At 62.0% G+C, this 19717-nt stretch overlaps 1 protein-coding gene across 9 annotated transcripts; it reads left to right on the top strand.

The window, feature by feature from the left end:
* Positions 1-2465: 2465 nt before the first annotated feature.
* Positions 2466-8620, top strand: LCN12 (lipocalin 12). 9 transcript variants are annotated; one of them, XM_025475889.3, is made up of 7 exons: positions 2476-2945; positions 3304-3440; positions 4631-4704; positions 4806-4922; positions 5048-5150; positions 6251-6415; positions 7166-7793. In XM_025475889.3, the coding sequence occupies exons 1-7, from the start codon at positions 2622-2624 to the stop codon at positions 7182-7184; spliced, it is 939 nt and encodes a 312-aa protein (XP_025331674.2). In that variant the 5' UTR covers positions 2476-2621; the 3' UTR covers positions 7185-7793. The 9 variants fall into 9 exon arrangements, 6 of the variants coding, with proteins under 6 accessions (XP_025331673.2, XP_048970250.1, XP_025331674.2 ...); XM_025475890.3 differs by lacking the exon at positions 7166-7793 and adding an exon at positions 8024-8620 and having other exon boundaries at positions 2480-2945; XR_003147044.3 differs by lacking the exon at positions 7166-7793 and adding an exon at positions 5719-5838 and having other exon boundaries at positions 2512-2945; positions 6251-6388.
* Positions 8621-19717: the final 11097 nt, after the last annotated feature.

Here is a 19717-nt window from a genome sequence, read left to right as displayed (position 1 = left end):
GCGCCAGGAGCTCTAATCAGAGATCTTTCTGGAATGTGGGAGCTCAGAGGCCCGGGAGATGGAGGCTAGAATGGGATAAGGGCGCACTGCCCATGGCTGCCTGGGGGGACACACTCCATGGTTGGGGGGATGTGGCTTGCTAGGTTAGGTCTGCCTCCAGGGGCTGTCCCCCGCCCCCCCGCCCCCCCCACCCAGGGAAGACTGCACATCCTTTTCAGTCCCCAGATCCTGGCCAGCCTGCCTGACCCTTATGGGGGTCCCCAGACACTGGGGACATCATAGAAAGAGAAGAATCAGGACTGGGGAACCCTGAACCTCCTCCACAAGCAACCAACAGGCACTTGAAAGAAAACCATCTCCTGTCACTCCTATGGCTGTGCGCTCAGGGCCAGGGTCTGCATGGGGTGAGGCACAGGCCAGGGGACAGCTGCCCTGGATCTAGGGCAGGGAGCTGCGGTCCTCACCCTGTGCAGGGGGCCTGGTGGGCAGGGCCTGGACGGGGGGAGAATGGTCTCCAGACCCTCCCAGCAACCCCCGCTCCCCATCATGTCCAGTTGGCATCTCCACGACCTGGAGGGCACTGGCCAGTTTCAGCAGCTCGGAGGAGGGCTTGGGGAGGGTACTGTGCCCCACACGTACCTACCCTGTGCCCAGCTTGGGGGTGGTGGGCCTGGGCTATCTCCCTTTGCTCCCCTCGGGGGCCCCCCAAGCCTTGCCCTGGGACCCTGGGCATCCATCTGATGAGTGCCTCTGAAGCACCTACTGTGTGCGTGCCAGGCTCCGGGCACATGGGTGGGGTGGCTACCTGCTCCTGGAAACTGGTCCAGGGCTCACCACTGAGTGGCCGCCTTCCCTGGGCTGCCAGGGAGCAGAGGTGAGGACCAGGCCACCCCAGGTAACCTGTGGGTCAGTCACAGAGCGGGAGGGGACACTCTGGCTCTGCTCCCACCTCTGCCTGCCCACGCCCCCCCCGCCCCCGCAGCCCGGAGCAGGACGACTGGGCTGGCTGGGGAGAAGAGGGTACGGGGAGGGCTTTGAGGGAGAAGGCCAAAGGAGACTCGCCTCCTACGAGTCTCCTTTGGCCCTACGGCCCAGAAAAGACCTGGAGCCACAGCGCCTGTACCCCGAGGCCAGCGCTCGGAGCTGGCAATGCCCAGAAGCCCCTGCCCCTCGCCCCGCTTCCCCCAAACCGAAAAGCCGCGGTCACTACCACCCTCGACCAATCGCATCGGCGGTGGGCGGAGCCACAGCTGCGTGCCCCGCCCCCCGAGTTCGCCGCCTGCCGTCCGCCGCCTGGCGGGCTGTAGGGGGCGCCAGAGCCACGAAGCTGCGTTCACCCTAGGTCCGGACGAGTGGGCGGGGTCCCCGAGGCCCGGCCGGGGCTTTGTCTCGGGCCCGGGGGACTCTCCTGGCCAGTCCCGTCGGGGGGTCCCTGCTCCTCCCCGCCCCCAGCCCCCCAGAGCACGGGTGCACAGGGGCTGCTCTCATGTGTTGAGCGGGCTTAGCCTTGGGTGAGGGTCTTACCCGCTGGGGGGTGCCTGCGGGTGGGACGTGGGGTCGGGCGTTCGCGATGCGAAGTACCCCCCCGCCCCCCGCCCGGCTTCTGCTGGAGAGCGAGGGCTCCTCCGGGACGTCCCCGGACCCCTGACCGTCCCCCCGGACCCCTGACCGTCCCCGGACCCCTGACCGTCCCCACTGCTGGGGCCTGCAGTGGACCCGAGAGGCGTCGGTGGTACACCTGGCCATACACCTGGCCCTGGGAGGCCCTGGGGGGAAGGACCGGCAGTCAGAGTGAGGGCTGGGGCACGGACAAGCCCTGAAGCTTTCCTCCCTGGGGGATGGGTTCTGAGGGTCCTGGTGTCCTCCTCAGGACATGCTGCTGGAGGCCAAGGGTGGGGGAGGGCAGGAGATGGCCCAGGTCATGGGGACCCGGGTGGGGGCAGGAGGTGGCCCAGGACAGGGTGCTCACAGGGCAGGTACACAGGGTCCTGGGATCCTGTAGAGCTTAGGGCCCTGGGTGGGAGTGGCTGTGTTCTTCCCCAGGCCCTTTCTGGGGGCGGCCAGGTAGGCTCCTGCCTAGAGCGGGCCCTCGAGCTCCCAGGCCCCAGGTGTGGGTGCCCAACCCCCTCAGCTGGGCTGCCTACCGCCCTCCCTCTGGCAGGGGAGCCCCTGCAGCCAGTCCTTGCTCACCCAGATCTGGGTGCTCTGGCTGCCTGCTCCCCTCACCCTGACCAGCTGCTACCCCTGCACCCTCGTGACTGTAGGGCCCCTTGGCCTCGTTCTTGCCCGAGTTTTCAGGGACCTGTAGAGCAGCGTGGGGGTGGCAGGCCTGGGCTCTGCACTCTGTTCCTACAGCAAGAACATTGTGCCCCTGACCCTTTGGGACTAAGGTTGAGCCCCCTGTGTGGGATGGAACGTTCTGCTCTCCACCTGGTGGCAGGAGTGCTGCTGGGCTAGGGCTAGGGGGAGGCGCCTCAGGCCTCTGAGGGCTCCCAGGGGGCTGTGGAGCTGGGGGACTCGAGTCAGAAAACGAAAAATCCCTGGGAGCTCGTGGACCCAGCAAGCCCAGCCCTTCCATCTTGTGCCCATGTCCCTTCCTGGGCTGGGACCCAGGTGCCCCCATGTTTGCTGGGCAGGATCTCAGGAGGGCCCCGCCCCTGCTCCGTCCACCTCTGAGCCCTCCAAGCCCTCCCGCTTATGCCTGTTCTGAGGAGGAAGGTGGAGGGCACACCCCTGGGGAGGGGCACCTGCTGAGTGGGCCCATAAGGAGGCGAGCATCTGAGTCAGTGGTGATCTCAGCAACTGGCTTCCTCTCTGCCCCTATGGGGATGGGGCGCTGGTGTGCCCTGTGGCTGGTGCTCACCCTGCTGGACGCCCTGAAGGGTCAGACCCCAAACACCAAGCCAGTCGCTGGCTCCGTCTTACAGAGCTTCAAGGAGGACCAGGTCTGGGGGTTGGAGGGAGGGTGACAAAGGCCACCAGGGGTCAAGTGCAGGAGGAAAGGGGAACTCTTGAGCGCTGTGGGGGCCACAGGAGAGGGTGGGGAGGGGGACCCGAGACCGGGCAGGCCGGGCTGTGGACAGGCCTTCCTGGGTCAGCCGCTGTTCCGGGTGACCCCTGCTGGTCCCCAACACTGAGCACATCGAAGCCTGCTGAGGCTCCCGCTGGGCAAGGTCACCTGCCCCTGCCAGGCCCAGGCCCACGTCCACTCCTGCAGGAGGCCTCCCTGCAAGCTCAGCCTGGGCACCCTGCCTACGAGGGGCCTCGGGCTGCCCTGGACTCTGCCTACCATGGCTCCCACAGTTCCAGGGGGAGTGGTTTGTCATCGGCCTGGCAGGCAGCACCCACAGGAGGTCAGACAAGTTCCTGTTGAATTCATTCACGGCGACATTCGAGCGAAATGAAAACAGCCGCCTGCAAGTGTCCTATGCTATGACCCGGTGAGTGGGGGTCCCTGGCCTGGACCCCCGGCAGCTAATGGCTCTATGGCTCAGGTCCAGCATGGGCCCCAGCACCACAGTCTGCCCCAGGCCTCCGCTCAGGAGAGTCTGCACCTCACAGGGGTAGTACGTTAGCCTAGGCCGATGCTCTCCTGAGGGTGCTGATTCCAGAAAAGAGTGAGCGCCCTGTTCAGCCTGGCAGTGGCCTCTGACTGGGTCTTTTCGAATCACTGGGTTTTCTGGAGACAGGACCAGTTGCTGCATCCAGGGTGACAGGTGCTCTGTCAGTCTGCCTGGATGAAATGCCACCCCCTGGTGGGGAGCAAGTGGGGGGTCTTGGTGGACAGCCCCCTGGATGAGGTGGATGGTGGTACACTCCCACGCTGGGGGCCACCGAAACCTGAGGGCTCCCTGCCCACCTGCCCTGCTGTGGGGGCGGGGAGAGCTGGGAGCCCATCCAGTCAGGGCTCTTTGGCTCCAAGTAACATAACACAGGAACCTTAAGCGAGGCGGGCTTGTCGTGCAGACGGGGGGCAGATCGTGGGCGCTGAGAGCCTCCCCAGAGCCATCTTGGATTCCTGGGGGCCCCTGACTGACCTGGCTCCTGCCGGAAGTTGATTATTAGGGCACGTGGGGGACAGAGACCCCAGTGCATGTGCACCTGGACCATGAAGCCTTCAGGATGGCCTCACCTCTCCCCTTGCAGGCCAGACACCCTTGGTTGCTTCTCAAAACAGCCTGGAGAGGCCCCCGCACTGCAGGGGGCTCACTGGGGTTCCCACATCGGACCTAGCTCAGCGAAGTTCAGGGCACCGGCCTGAGGCCCAGCCTGGCCCGCTCCATGCTCCCCGAGGGGACACTGTGGCCCGTTTTCTTGCCATTGCACATTTGGGGTCTATTCCAGGCTGAGGAGGAGTGGATGGTGGGTGGGTGGGCTGGGATGCCGGATGCACGCGGACGGGGGTAGAGCTCACACGTCCATCACTCCTGTAGGGGGGAACCACCCCGGGACACCCTCGAAGCCTCCTATCTGCTGGGCTATGCCCATGGCTTCTGACCAAAGTGTCCTCCAAACAAACAGCAGTGTTGTCTTGGGGGCCCATGTTGGGGCGGCACCTGAGAACAAGAAGGGAACCAGAGGTCTGGCCGGGTTCCAAAACCTTTCTGTGTGTCCATCCCTACCTCCACAGGGGCCACCGCTGTATCACATGGTCTTATGTGCTGATTCCAGCGGCACAGCCCGGGAGGTTCTCAGTGGATGGCGGTGAGGCCGAGAGGGTGACGGGTGGGAGGGAGGGGGATGGCCGGGTGGGGGGGGCGCTGGTGGGCAGGCCCATGATGCTGTTCCTGTGCCCCCCTCCCCAGCATCGGGGGCAAACCCCGAGGAAGTCCAGGTGTATGACACTGACTACAATGTGTTCGCTCTGATGCTGTTCAGAAGGCAGTCAGGTGGCCAGAGCATCCTCAGGGTTAACCTGCTCTGTGAGTTCCCCACCCGGCTGCCACTGTCCAGCTGGTGGGAGCAGGAAGGGGAAGGAGGGCAGGGTGCCCAGCATCCCCACTCACCCTCAGGGGCTAAGGGCCATGCTCTGCTCCTCGGGCCCCAGGCAGGATGTGGATAATCCAGACCCTGGGTGCTGGACAAATTTGTCTGCCTGGTCAGAGCTCTGGGCCTGTCGGACAACAACATCGTCTTCCCAGACCTGGCAGGTAACGGGCCCTCGGGGCACAGGGGCCTGCATCCACCAGGCCCCCCCCCCATGGGCCTCTGAAGCCCTGTGGGAGCCAACAGGGGAGCGTGGCCTGCCTTCAGGGTCTCCCTGTGGGGATCCTGCCAACCCAGAGGGTTCAACCAGAGCCCAAAGTGGGGGTTCTCATAATTCCTTGGTCTCTGTGCCCTCCATACCCCATCCTGGGCCACTTCCTGCCCCCCAAGTCCCCCCTCCTCTCCTGGGCCACCTCCTGCCCCACCAGGTCCCCCCTCCCATCCTGAGCCACCTGCCTTCCCCTCCTCCGGCTCTTTACATGTCGATGATCACGTGAGCACATAGTGGCACATATGGAACGTGCAGACAGGCGCACAGCCACAGTGCTCATATGTGCACGTGTCCTCACACACCCAGGTGTGCCCGTGTGTACACACCGGGAGATGTGTCTGTGCACCATGTTCACAAGCACAGGCATGTGAGCACTCACCTGCTTGGCTGCATGGAGTCCGGGCTGCGCGCCCCAGGTGGGCGTGTCTCTCAGCCACACTCACTCCCATCTCCCCTGTCAGACTGGTCTCCTCATCCCAATAACTGCTGAAGATGTGGCTGCTCCCCAGCGGAGGCCCCCTCACAGCCCAGCAGTGCTCTGCTTTCAGCGTGGAATAAACGCTCCGTGGTGGGATCCGGGAGTATGAGCCACTCTGACCTGGGGGCAAGTGGTGGGGGGCGGCCCCTCAGGGCACACTCACGCCACCCCCAGCCCACTCGGCCTGTCCACACCCCCGCCCCCCACCAGCTCCTGTTGCAGGTGTTTGTGGGTAGGACTAGGCCCCTCCCCTGCCCACACAGCCCGTGCTGTGTGTGTCCACAGGGCCTGCCCCCCACAACAGGACAGGAGTAGGCCTACCTACAAGTAGATGCCCCAGCCTGGAGGTTTAGCTTCCTGTTGGCAGCGGGGAGGTGGGGACAGCCTCCTGACCCTTACCCTGACTCCCACTGGGTGTAGAGGTTCTTTCTGTACTGGGGCCCCAGCTGTGTGCTCACAGCTGCCCCAGCCCAGACAGGACCAGTCCTCCTGAGTCTCCCCTCATCGGCCCTCAGGAGGTCCAGGCAGGGGGGCAGCAAGCCAAGCCCAGGCCCCGCAGGAACCTGGCCCCACCACAGATCAAAGAGCATCGGAGAGACCTCTTGCTCTGCACTGGATTGCACACTGGACCCCCCAGCCAGGGCCTGTCCCCGCTCCGGGCACTGGAACCCCCAGCCCGGGTATGTCCCCCCTCAGGGCACTGGACACCCCCAGCCTGGGGCTGTCCCTCCTCAGGACATTGGAGCCCCCAGCCTGGACCTGTCCTCCCTTAGGGCACTGGACCCCCCAGCCTGGACTTGTCCTCCCTTAGGGCACTGAACCCCCTACACACACCCCAGGCTGGGCCTGCCCCCCCTTCAGGGCACTGGACCCCACACACACACACTGGACCCCACACACACACACACCCTGGGTCACCTGGGTCTGTTCCCCCTCAGGGCACTGGATGCCCCCCCCAGCCTGAGCCTGTCCCCTGTCAGGGCAGGGTGGGAGGTGGGCTGTCCGTGGCCCTGGGTGCTGGGAGATTCCTGCCCAGGGACCCCCACTCTGGGTCCTGCACTTCCCCCACCCCCTGTCCACCAGAGTCGCACAAAGCCCCACACTGTGACAGAGACATGGGTGGCATCCTGGGGCTTCCCCTGGTCCTGGGGACCCAGTGCTGCATCTCAGGAGAGCCCTGCGGGCCCCAGAGCACAGCAAGCTGGCTCGTGCCCTGACCCAGGGGAGGCCAAGTGGGACCGCGGAGATCTGGGACCAGGTGGCCGGCCTCCTTGGGTGCATCTCCATCAGTGACCCTCCCCGGGGGGGTGTGGCCCCATGCCTACCTGGACAGAGGACTGGCTGTGGTGGTGGGGTAGGGTGGGGGTACAGACAGGCTACTGCCAGGGACACTGATACCCCGCTCGTGACCTGAGCCCCCTTTCCACTAGTCTGGAGGGCAGGTGGTGATTTTGAGCGCTGGAACCACTGTGCACCTTCCCAGAGCTGCCTGGGGGCCGGGTGTGGCCGTGGACCCATTCCTCAGTGACACGTGGGACTCAGGACTCTGAAGGATGCCCCCGACTGCCCCAGCCCCTCTCCCAACCCTGCCATGAGCACAGCGGTCCCAGTCACCCCTGTGAGGGGACATTCCCTCTGCAGGATCAGCACCTGCCTGCCAGCCAAGTGTTGTCCAGCTGGCCCCTGGCTGGCTGCCCAGGACACCCCACAGGTCTGCCCCGAGCCTGCTGAGAGCAGATGCACCATGTGTCCCCACGTTCCGGGCGGCGTGGTCACCAGCCCATCCCTCGCACCAGTCAGTGTTGCGGGACCATCCCCTTCCTAGACAAGTGGAGAACTGTAAGGGGCAAGGGACTGGGATCCCAGGGCCTAGGGCACAGGCAGTTCCCCTGGGGCCCAGACCTTCTCCAGCTACCCCAGGGCCCTGGGCAGGTGGGTACATCGCTGGCACCTGAGCCCCTTGAGGTAGGAAGATGTGAGAGCACCACCTCCAGGGCGGGCCCAGGTCTGCAGCCGAACCTGCTGGGGGGTTGACCGTGGGGAGGGGGCTGGCAGGATGGCTGGAGAGCTGGGGACACAGCGCTGAGGGCTGGGCCACTGAGGGAGGGCCTGGTGGTGAGAGGGGTGGCAGGATGGGGCGGGAGGGGCGGTGTGCTGGGTCTCTGGCTGAGGCAGGTGCTCTTGCCCCACCTGGTGGGCTAACTCGTGGCTTTATTACATTGGTTTTCTCTTTATTACCTTGTAAACATTACTTTTCTGTTTTGTTTTTTTTTTTAACTCTCCTTAAGTATCCACTTCTGTGGCCTCGGCACCGTCTCCACGTCCCCAGGACCTGTGGGTCTTCCCAGACTGGACTCTGTCCTGTTAAACTCTATCCCCTCCCTCGCCGCACCCCCAGCCATGTCTGTGGATCTGGGGCCTCCTGGGAGTTCCCGCTCATACAGAATCTGTCCTCCTGTGCCGGCTTCTCTCTCTCAGCTCCATGTCTTCAGGTCCATCCCGTGCCAGGATTTCCTTCCTTTTAGGGCTGAGTGATGGTCCGTGGTGTCGTCTTGTTTATCTGAGTAGGCGCTCAGGTTGCTCCCACCCCTGGGCTGCTGTGAATGACACTGCGACCAACATGAATGTTCAGGTCTCTCTTCAAGACTATTTGTTTTTTTAGAGAATCTCAAGCTGACTCCACTTTGCATTTTTTATTAAAGATTTTATTTTCTTTAAAAAAAAAAGTGGGGGGGGGATCCCTGGGTGGCGCGGCGGTTTGGTGCCTGCCTTTGGCCCAGGGCGCAATCCTGGAGACCTGGGATGGAGTCCTGTGTCAAGCTCCCTGCGTGGAGCCTGCTTCTCCCTCTGCCTGTGTCTCTTGCCTCTCTCTCTCTCTCTCTCTCTCATGAATAAATAAATAAAATCTTTAAAAAATAAAAATAAAAAATAAAGATTTTATTTATTTATTCATGGGAGACAGAGAGAGAGAGAGAGAGAGAGAGGCAGAGGGAGAAGCAGGCTCCATGCAGGGAGCCCGACGTGGGACTCTATCCCGGGACTCCAAGATCACATCCTGGGCCAGAGGCAGGCGCTAAACCACTGAGCCACCCAGGGATCCCTCCACCTTGCATTCTTACGTAACTTTCCACTGCTCTTGGTGTCAGCCTGGAGGTAACGAGGTCACCCTCGAGTTACTAATGTCCAATATGAATTATCATGTTCCCCATCTTCTGGGCAATGTAATTATTACAACACTTTCCTTCCATCTGTACCCTCTGAGGTTTCATTCGATTTTTGTCATGTGTTTTGATTCTAACTATACTTGGCACCTGCAGGACGTACTGCAGGTGACCGAGACCACAATCACCAGGGTCTGTTGTGCTCTGTAGCCCATCCCATGTGGCTGTGCTCGAGTCAGTAGCACCATCCTTCTGGCTGAAGAGCATCCTTTCATATTTTTGTTTCATTGCAGGTCTGTTTGTGATCAATTCCTTTGGGTTTTATTTGTCTGAAAATTCCTTATTTAGTCTTTATTTCTAAAATATGAACTTAGGGGACCCCTGGGGAGCTCAGTCGGTGAAACGTCTGACTCTGGATTTAGGCTCAGGATGTGATCTCGGGATCATGAGATCGAACCCCGTGTCTTAGGCTCCCTGCTTCTCCTCTGCCTCCACCCCTCCCTGGCCCTGCTCAGTGTTCTTGCTCTCACGCTCTCATTCTCACGCTCTCTTTCTCCCTCTCAAAAAAAAAAAATCTTAAAAAATAAAATAAAATACAAGCTTAGATCTGATGTGCACCAAACTGGACACAATTTCATCGTGTGCTTTGATGAGTTGGGACCAATGTAGACACCTGTGTAAACAGAACCCAATCAAGATGCAGAACATTCCATCATCCCAGAGAGCTCCTTGGTGACCCTTTGTGACTGGTCTCACCCCCACAGCCACAGACTGAATTCCATCTCCACGGAGGCACTTGGCCTGATCTGGGATTGCACAGCATGTAGCCTCTTGCATGTCACGCAGTCCTGGGGCCATCCCACCCCAGGTCACTCTCCGGTCAATGGGTGGTTGCATCCACTTGTTTTTTTTGTTGTTGTTGTTGTTTTTTTTAAGTAGGCTCAGCACAGAGCCCGATGCTGGGCTTGAACTCACGACCCTGAGATCAAGACGTGAGCTGAGATCAGGAGTCAGATGCTCCACCGACTGAGCCCCCCACCCCCCTGGCATCCCCTTCCCTTCTTGACCCCACGGCCCCACTGCAGGTAAAGCCTCCAGCCTGGAGTAGCTTGACAGACGAAAGAATGTGTCCCCAAGAGATGGTCCATAAATGGGATACCTGGGTGGCTCAGTCGGTGAAGCATCTGACCCTTGGATTCAGCTTAGGTCATGGTTTCATGGTTGTGGAATCAAGCCCCGCATCAGGGAGCCTGCTTGAGATTCTGTCCCTGCCACCCACCTTCTCTTGCAAATAAATAAATTAAAAAAAAATAGGGGTTCCTGAGTTGCTCAGTCACTGAAGCCTCAGCCTTTGGCTCAGGGCATGACCCCAGGGTCCTGGGATCCAGTTCTGCTTTGGGCTCGCCACAGGGAGCTTGCTTCTCCCTCTGCCTGTGTCTCTACCTCTTTCTGTGTCTCTCTTGAATAAATAAATACAATCTTAAAAAAAAATTTGTTTAAATGTATGAATTCTGAAACATGATGAAAATGGCATTGTTTGGGAGGAGGGAAAGGAATCCATCCACGTGACTTTGTCAAATTGAAGCTTTGCATTGTAATGTTGGCCGTAACCTCTAGAGCATATGTGTGTACAGATATACACACATCTATACACCCACACACGTACATGCACATACACAATACACACACTTGCAATATCCTACAGTAATAGAAGTGAAATAATAAACTGATGAAAAACAATCCAAAAGAGGTATGAAGATGGTGAGAACAGGTGGGGAAAATAAAAAGCACAAAATAAGATATATTTTATTTATATTATTTAACTCATTATTTAATACCTTATTAGATTAAATAAAGTTAGCTAAATACACAGCTTAAAAAGCCTGATCAGACAGGATTTTTTTTTTAAGATTTTATTTATTTATTCATGACAGTCACAGAGAGAGAGAGAGAGGCAGAGAAATAGGCAGAGGGAGAAGCAGGCTCCAAGCAGAGAGCCCGATGTGGGACTCGATCCCAGGTCTCCAGGATCGCGCCCTGGGCCAAAGGCAAGGGCTAAACCGCTGCGCCACCCAGGGATCCCTCAGACAGGATTTTTTAAAGAATCATATGCTGTTTTAGAAGAGAAACATCCCCCCCCCCAAAAAAAGAAGAGAAACATTTACAATGTAAGGGTATAGACATGCTAGGTTGTTTGTAATGATAGTAGGCTCAGTCCATCAAGAACACTAAGAATTTTTAATTATTTTTTCTTAGATTTTATTTATTTATTCATGAGAGACATAGGGAGAGGCAGAGACACAGGCAGAGGGAGAAGCAGGCTCCCTGTGGGGAGACTGATGAAGGACTTGATCCCAGAACCCCAGGATCACACCTTAAGCCGAAGGCAGACACCACTGAGCCACCCCAGCGTCCCAAGAATTTTAAATGTGTGTGTGACTAATAACAATGGTCTCAGAGGGGCAGCCCCAGTGGCGCAGTGGTTTGGTGCCACCTGCAGCCTGGGGTGTGATCCTGGAGACCCCCGATCGAGTCCCTCGTCGGGTTCCCTGCATGGGGCCTGCTTCTCCCTCTGCCTGTGTCTCTGCCTCTCTCTCTCTGTCTCAATGAATAAATAAAATCTTTAAACAAAACAAAACAAAACAAAAAAACCCAATGGTCTCAGAATAACCAAAGCAAAAAATGGAACCACAAGGAGAGACAACCCTGCCATTGTTCAGAGAGAGTTTCATACACCGCCTCAGGAAATACCAGTCCATGCTGGGGGCAAAGGGTAAAGACGGGCAAGGGGGCACAGGCCCAATGACAGGGCAAAGGTGGAGGGGTACCAGGGAGGACAGAGCCTGGGAGCCAGGCAGCAGGGCTGGGATGATCTCAGAGGCCTCAGGGATGAGGGCGGTGTGCAGGGCTGAGCAGGCTGGGCTCATCTGGGGTACCCGCCCAGGACAGCGTCACCACAGGGCCTGGCAGGGTCCCTGGCTGGACCGTGCAGCTGGCCCCGGCTCTGGGCCATGTGACCACGGGAGCAAACCTCCCGTCCACCCCAGGAGCCTGTGGCCATCTGGGTCTGTTGGGCTCCGGAGCAGACCCTGGGGGCTTCCAGAGCTGGCCCTGCTTGTTTCTGAGGAGGGGAGGGAGCAGGAGGGTGGGCTGGCCCAAGGGGCTGGCCATCCTGGGGTGTAGGGAAGGACTCTTCCTGAGTGTGTGAGCTTCTGTGTGTCTGAGACCCCTCTGCAGGGAGAGAAGGGGGTGAAGCTGGTGTGGGGGGTGGTCTGGGAAGGGGCGAGGGCCCAGGAGCAGGGCTGAGTGAGGACCCCGGGGCTGGCTGCCCCCACATGGGGCTGATGGGGTGAGGGGCCCTGCTCCCCCAGCTGCCCCCATGTGGGAGCTGGGGGAAGGTGCAGTTCCCGGGAGTGTGAAGTCTCACAGCCTTCCCTGCCCAGCACCCGAGATCACCCCAGAGCACCCTAGAGCACTCTAGAGGGATGACACTCCACCCCCCGCAGCTGCTGGACCCACTAGAGAAAGCTTTTGAGGCTAGCGTGCCCCATGGCCAGAGCTCAGTCTGCCGTGTCCCAGGGCTGGGCGTCAGGGTGTCCAGCATCACCCACCACCCGTGGTCCCAAGGAGGCAGGGGCTCCCCTCCAGGGGCTCCCCCCCAGGCAGCCACTTGGAGCCCACCTCTGACATCCTCCAAGTACTGGAAATGGGAGTGGGGCTTGGGGAGGGAGGCAGGCCATTGGCTTGGCCACCGTGGGACCAGCATGGGCAGCATGACCCGAGGGCTATAAGGGGGGCTTGCCGCCCACCTCCCTTCCCTGGTGAGGAAGCTATTGGTGGGGAGACAGAGCCATCACCCTCACCGGGCACGCGCAAAGGTGCGTGCTCCGTCACACCTGTTGGGAAACACGCCGCCTCTTCTGTTTCCTCTGAAAGCTCTCCCTCGGTGTGCACGGCCCTACCAGCCAGGAATGCTCTGGCAGAAAACGATTTTGTTTTGAAGGAAGTTATTGGAGTTCTTGGGTCTGTGTGGATTAACTGGGAGTTGGATTGTTTCCACCCTATGAGTTGCTGGTGCTCTGAGACCCGGGACAGCAGATGTCCCTGGAGCCTCTGTCCCCTGGCTCCGTCCTCACTGGGGAGGGCCACAGGCTGCCCCAGGGCTACTGGCTGGGAAGCTGGGGGGCAGTGGGGATCTGTCCCCGGAAGCAGAGTCTATTCTTGGGGTTTGGGGCAAGGGATACAACTGCCCTTGTCTCTTGTCTCTTCCCCACGCACCCCTTGCCCTATGTCTCTGGGGCCCACCTCTGGCTTCACTTCCCAGGAAGCCCTCAGGGGCTGAGGGGGAGTGCCCGGTGCACCCCCAGGCCCCACAGCACCTCGCAAAGGGTGATCTCGGGGCCCCACCGGCCTGGCCCGGCTGCCCCCACCCTGGGCCAAGGGCGCCCGAGAGGCTCCGCCCACAGCCACGTGGGGATGGCCACACAGGGCTGTGGCTGAACCAGAGGGCAGGCTGGAGCAGGGCAGGCGGGGTGTGGGCAGCGTGGGCACAGGGACATGTGGGGAGGCGCAGCACTTTTGCTTCCCCTGGGTGCTGGTTTTGCAGATAAAGATGCTCAGAGCCCTGACCTGTGGCAGACCTGTTTGTGGGGATGGGGAGGGGGCTCAGTGACGTGGGGACACAGCACCCCTATGCCTGGGTAGAGGCTGGGAACTGGCCCAGGCTTGGTTCGGAGCCAGGGGGAAGGGAGGGAAGGACCAGCCCCCACGGCCCTACAGCCCTGTCTGGGCAGAGATGAGGGTCCCCCCCCAGCCCAGAGGTTGGCCCCCACCAACATTGCTGCCTTCGCATGGAGGCCACGGTCTGCATTTGGCTCACAGCCTCCCCCTGGGTGCTGCCCCCCTCCCGCCCTGCCCTGGGGAGCCCGGGCCCAGGAGCCCTCCTCCCCAGCAAGAGTCGGAGGCTAGGGAGGTTGCCCTGAGCCTGGCAGGGATGGGCGACCTTGGCCATGGCGGCCCCTCCCAGCACGCCCGCCCGGCTGCTGCAGAAATGGGTTCTTTCTGGAGGATGGTGCCCTGGGGCCTTCAGAGGCTGAGCCCCGCCCATGGACACCTGCCACCTGGCAGGACCCTCCCTAGAGCCACCCCGCAGCTGTCCACCAGCCTGGGTCACTCAAGGGAGAAGCCAACAACCCATCCCCTTGCCCCCCGGCAAAGCTCTTCCCTGCATCTGGCCAGGTAGGGGCAGTCACCCACACACTCCAAGGGCTTGGCTTACCCCCGGGGGTACCCACACTACCTCTGCCCGAACCCTGCCAACCAGAAGCCCCCATAGTCACTGACCCTACTGAGCACGGTCCTACCCGATGCCTCGGAGACCTGGGAGTTGGTGGCCCAGCTGTGGTAGAGCTGGGCAGAGCCCCGGGCCCAGATCTCAGCCATGCAAAACCAGGCCCGCTTGGGGTCCCGTATTCCTGTCCATCTCCCTGCTTCACCCCTTTTCTGGCCTGGCTTCATCTGGGGCCGAACCTCCATCCCCCATGGCCAGGCAAAGTCCCAGGCACAGCTATCTCGGGGCCTCAAGGAGGGCTGGGCCCTGTGACCAGTGTTCTCAAACAGGGAAGGCCGAGTGTCTGTCTGGAAGTGGGCACACCTGCCTGGCCTCTGACCCCTGTGACAGCCTCCCCTGGGCGCCCCCTCCCCACCACAGCTCCGTGACCCCTGGGCACAGTCAGCCCCTCCCTGTCTCGATTCTGTCACCACCCGTGACCTGGCTGTTCTGGCTCCAGGCCCAGGAGGGGACAGCTACCCCTAGGGCCCCAGTAGGGCAGGCCCAGCCCCACTGCCTCCCACACATGCTCCTTTCCTGCTCCCACCCAGCCAAGAAAGCGGCCATTCCCAGCCTCCTAACTCCCTGGCCCCTCCAGACTCACCAGCCTGGTGGCTGGGGGTCCCCCAGTGTCCTGTCTCTGTGCTCCCAGAGCAAGCCCGACCTGGGTCCCCTGGACCCACTGCTGTCCCTCCCAAGGTGGCCTCCATGACAGCAGGTCACCATCCTAGGCCTGCCCCCGCCCAGAGGGAGCCCAGCTGGTCCCAGGGTAGGACAGGAGTCTGCAAGGTCAAGACCTCTGGCAGGGACACCTGGAGGCCGGGTGCATCATCCGGGGGGGCAGGTGCACGCAAGGGGGGGGGTCATCCCCAGCAACGGCCTGGCTCCTTCTGGAATTCTGGGCTCGTGTGGCGCTGGGCTTGGGGGGACCTGGGAAAATAGTGGACACAGTGGCTCCAGGACCAGCGGCTGTCAGACTGGACCGTTCCCACTGCCTATCAAGGCCTCGTTGTGCCCTGTCCCCTGAGGCACATCTGTCCCCACTGCCTCCCCTGTTAGAAATAAACACTCAGTGCCAGGAGGAGCCAGCATGACCACCAGATGACCCACAGGCTGGGCAACGGCCACAGGCCAGGCCGTGGGTGGCTCCCAAAACACCCCCGTTCTAGCCCCGGGCAGGAGCGGGATGTCCTTGCCAATGTCCTCACTTAACCCTCCGTGGCCCTCGCCCCGGGCTGGGGGGCCAACCAAGCCACCTTCCCGCATACCATCCAGATGGTGTCCGCAGGACCCGGCCAGGAGCCTGGGGACAGGAGCATGCAGGAACCGCCGAGTGCTTCCTGGGGCACCAAGATGGGGGCCTGCAACCAAGGTGCCTGTGGCCCAGCCCCACAGGGCCTGGAGCACTCCCAGCCCTGCTCGGTGCCCACCCCATTGCTGGCCCTGCTCAGTCACCTTGGGTCCCCAGGGAAAGGCGGCAGCACCCCTGTCAGGGGCCGGCTTAAGCCAAAGGCCAGGGACACAGGGCCCAGGCCTCAGGAGCAGGAGGTCCTGCAGCCACCTGGGTCAGCCCTACACAGCCAGGTCACAGAGCCGAGAAAACTTCCAAAATCAGGAGACTGCGCTGGAGTCCCTCTGCACAAAACGAGAGTCCCTCGGCCTCTTAGGAGAAGGAAGGATGTCCAGGGCAGCCTCTGGGGGCCCAAAAGGGCCCATCTGGTGATGCCCCAGGGCACATGGGGTCCAGCTGCCTGGAGACCTCTCCCCCCCTGGCCCTCCAACAGGCCAAAGCATACCCCCACCACTCACCGCCTGGCTGAACCCTTCTGGAAGGGTGACCATCTGCCCTAGTCACCCCAATGCTGAGTGTCACGGCTCTGGGAGGCGGCAGGCGTGGAGCATGGTGGAGGGGGCAGGCCTGTCTCCTCCATGGCCTGCCGACCCCAGCCCGGAGCAAAGCGGCTTCAGGCCCTCTGCCCTTGCAGAGGTGGCCCTAGCCCCGGCTTCCTGCTGGCCAGGAGTGGCCTCAGCTTTCCCAGACCATCTTTGGGCCCCCCCAGGCCTCATCCTGGGGGCACAGCCCCACCCGGGTGCTCCACTGGAGAGCTGCTCTTCCATTTAATGAGGCCTCGGGACTCGAGTGTTCCCGCAGAAGATCCACCCTGGGGCCCACAGACACCTCCCCGGCCCGCATGGGTCCTGGCCCTGTCCTCTCTGTGTTGACACCGGGCACCCTGGCTGCTGTCTTTCCCAGGGTGGCCCTGGGGGTCGGGCTGGTCTGGGGAGGCTGCTGAACTGGTTGCCCCTGCTACACCTGCCCTGCTACTGTTAGGCTGCAGACCTAGCTCCCGCCCCATTGGGTCCCAGTGCCCCACCCCAGACATCAACCACACTGCCCCAACTCTGGCCGGTGCTGGCTCCTGGCAACCGGTAAAGGCGCCCCCCCCCCATCCCGCCCCCCAGAGATGCACTGACTCAGGCTGGGGAAGGCTGAGCAGGGATGAGCAGCTTCTCATGGGCTGAGGGCACTGCCTCATCCCTGCTTACTCAGGGGGCCCACCAGCCAGAGTCTTCAACACCTTCCATGGGGGAGCATCTTGGGGTCGAGGGCACCCCGGAGCAGGGGTTGAAGGGGTAGGGTGGGGTCCAGTGGGGCTGCCCCTGCCCACCAGCTCAGGGACCCCTCCAAGCCCCTCCAAGCCCCCTCCCTCAGACTGGAGGGAGCTGACTGCCAAGCAGAGGGTGAGGGAGCACATGAGCCCCCTGAGGCTGGAGGACACTGTCTGCCTCAGGTCAGCCCTGGAGAGCCACCATCTGTGGGGGACACCATACCTGACTGGGAGGCCAGAGGTAGGGCAAAAGCCTCGACGGTTGCTCAAAGGTGAGGCCAACACCTTACAGGTGTGTGGCCCAGAGCCACTGGGGTCCAGAGGCCTTCCCGCCTCCTCCATCCTTGGGCACGTGCCCATCGATCCCCCACGCCCGGCCACAGGCCCAGGAGCTGGGCAGCTAAGTCGCTGGCGTGGGTCTTTGCCCCCTAGGCCTAGTGGAAGGCAGGGCCTGACCTGAGGTGGAGGACACCCAGGTCAGTCCCCGGGGGTCTCTCCCTGCGCAAGGTCCTGGCACAGGCTCCGTGTCCCGCCCTCGGGGGTCAGGAACACGCTGCCAGCTGCCCCCCACTCTGTCCCTCTGAGAGCCATGGAGCAGTGTGGGTTGGCCAGACTGGGCGTGTCTGCTTTCAGCGGGTGCCAGGAGGGGCCCCCACAGCCAGCATCCATCCCGCACGTCCACACCCCCATCCCCCATCCTCACATTAGCTGAGCAGAGGCCCCTTAGGGGAGGGAGGACTGGGCCCAGCTCAGGGCTGCTGACCACACAGGCCCAGCTCAGACAGTGCGGGGGAGGGAGGGCAGGGGCGTCCTGTGACCGCAGGAAGGAGGGAGGGAAGGAGGGAGGGACAGCTCCAGGACGCCCCCTCCCACCTCTCCAGCCACCATTGTGCAGTCCAAGGGGGTGGAGAAAAGGGGCTGACATCCCACAGGGAGCCCGCAGCAGTCAGATCCGACCTGGACCCCATAGAGGATGAGTCACTGCTCAGTGTCTCCTTGTACACCTGCAGAATCCTGGGACACCCATTTCCTGAGCCCCAAAATTGGGCCTCAGACCTTCTGGCTGAGCCAGGCCAGGCCCCTACCTGCCCCACCTCTGCTCAGGGTCCCCCTGAAGGAAGGATGGGTAAGGGCCTGGGGGCACCCATTGGAGGGCCTCAGGGCGCCTGGAGCAGAGGGACAGAGGGGCCCAGCTCTGCCCAGAGGCCGAAGGAAGCCCCCACCTTGGGCACAGAGACGCTCCTGGGAGCGGATTATCCCTAGAGCTAGGGGGTCATGCTCTCCTGATTCCCAGGGCCTACAAGGTGGGAGCATCCTCACTCCCTCTGCAGAGATGGGGAAGCTGAGGTTCAGGAGGGCCACCTGTCCTGCCAAACTGGGTCACCATGGTCAGAGGGAGCTGCTCCCTCAACCACCAGTGTGGCTGCCACAGCCAGAGCTCCTGGTGACCCACAGGGCAGTGACCATGCTGGCAGAGTCTCAGCACTGCAGCAGGAATGGGATGGCCAGTGGCCGTGGGGCTCGTGGTCAGAGGATAGGTGCTGGGCACGGCACTGAGAGAGGTTGTCAGATACCGCGGGGTGGGGCGGGGGAGGAGGGAGGGCAGTGCAGGGAGGGCCCCCCATGGGGCAGGGTCTGGCAGCGTCCCGGGGGCCCAGAGCCGCAGGCCGGCCAGGGCCACCTTATGAGGGGCTCCTGTGACCACGGGCAGGCCCGGAGGCATGGGACTCGTGGCCCCCACCTTGCCTGAGGGGTCGCCCATCTCTTGTCACCCGCCACCCTTTCGGGGTCCCAGGCAATGAGCTCAGTGTCTGGTGTGAGGACCCTCATCCCGTTTCCAGCCCAGCAGGTGCTCTGGGAGGAGCATGTGCAATATGCCCACAGGGCAGGGGCTCCTTCCCCCCGGGAAGGCTCAGGTGCTGCGTGGGGGCCATGGGCACTTGACGGCACCTCTGCAGGAGTCACCCCACCCTCAGGAACCCGGGGCCGCCCACGAGAAGGGGCTGGGGTCAGGCCTGTGCTCCACAGCAGAATGACCACAGGGGGACCAAGCGAGGGGGTCCCAAACCACAGAGCAGTGCCGTCTTCCCCGCGCCCCTGGACCTCATCCACAGCCACATCACCCTCCCTGCCCATTCTGACGGCCCCAGGGGAGGAGGGACACAGAGACATCCGGCCTTCTGCTGCCCACTAGGGACATGGAGGAGGAGGGGCATGGTCCCTGGTGCTGGGTCTGAGGGCCAGACATGGGGGCTCCCAAAAGCTGCTCTGTCCTTTTGAGGACCTTGTCCCACCAGGGTCTGGGGACTCCTGGGGGTCAGGCCGCAGGTGCCCCTCCTGGCAGGTTAGCCCAGCCTGCCCAGGTCAGAGCTATTCGGGCCCGTATCTTCAGGGTCCCACCACCCTGGGTCACCCTCCTGCCTCGCCCTTACCTCATCTCCCTCCTGGGTATCTCCTGTCTCTGCCCATCTCACCCCCTTACACTGGCCTCCGCCCTGGAAGCCAAGAGCCACCTTCTACCCCCAGCACCACAAAGAAGCAGGAGACCCTCCCTGTGGCACCACAGGCCCCGATGCCCCCAGGCTGCCCTGCTGATGGAGCTCCCCTGGCCACTGGGGAGGGCCCCGATGTCAGACCGCGGAGCAACAGTGCCAAGGCAATAAGAGGCCAACTCCATACCCAAAGTCGCACAGTCCCTCCTGGCAGCCCGCTTGCAAGCCCTCCCACTGCACTGCCGCACCTGCTTTCCCAGGATTGTTGAGATCCCAGCCTCAGAAGGGGAGGCCGGGCCATGCCACCAGGACACCTTGGCGACCCTCGATGGCCGCATGGCAAGGGCCTCACCAGGGGTGGGGGTGCAGATGTCCTGACCTCACCAGGACC

This window comes from Canis lupus, chromosome 9, assembly GCF_003254725.2.
Source record: "Canis lupus dingo isolate Sandy chromosome 9, ASM325472v2, whole genome shotgun sequence".
NCBI lineage: Eukaryota > Metazoa > Chordata > Mammalia > Carnivora > Canidae > Canis > Canis lupus.
This window is presented reverse-complemented; position numbering and strand designations above follow the sequence as displayed.

What these genes read in the sequence shown, in the direction of transcription:
- LCN12 (XM_025475890.3), top strand. Translation starts at nt 2,622, where the DNA reads ATGTTTGCTGGGCAGGATCTCAGGAGGGCCCCGCCCCTGCTCCGTCCA. An exon ending in AGAGCTTCAAGGAGGACCAG is followed by an intron (nt 2,946 to 3,303) that starts GTCTGGGGGTTG and finishes TGGCTCCCACAG; the next exon opens with TTCCAGGGGGAGTGGTTTGT. An exon ending in GAGGTTCTCAGTGGATGGCG is followed by an intron (nt 4,705 to 4,805) that starts GTGAGGCCGAGA and finishes CCCCCTCCCCAG; the next exon opens with CATCGGGGGCAAACCCCGAG.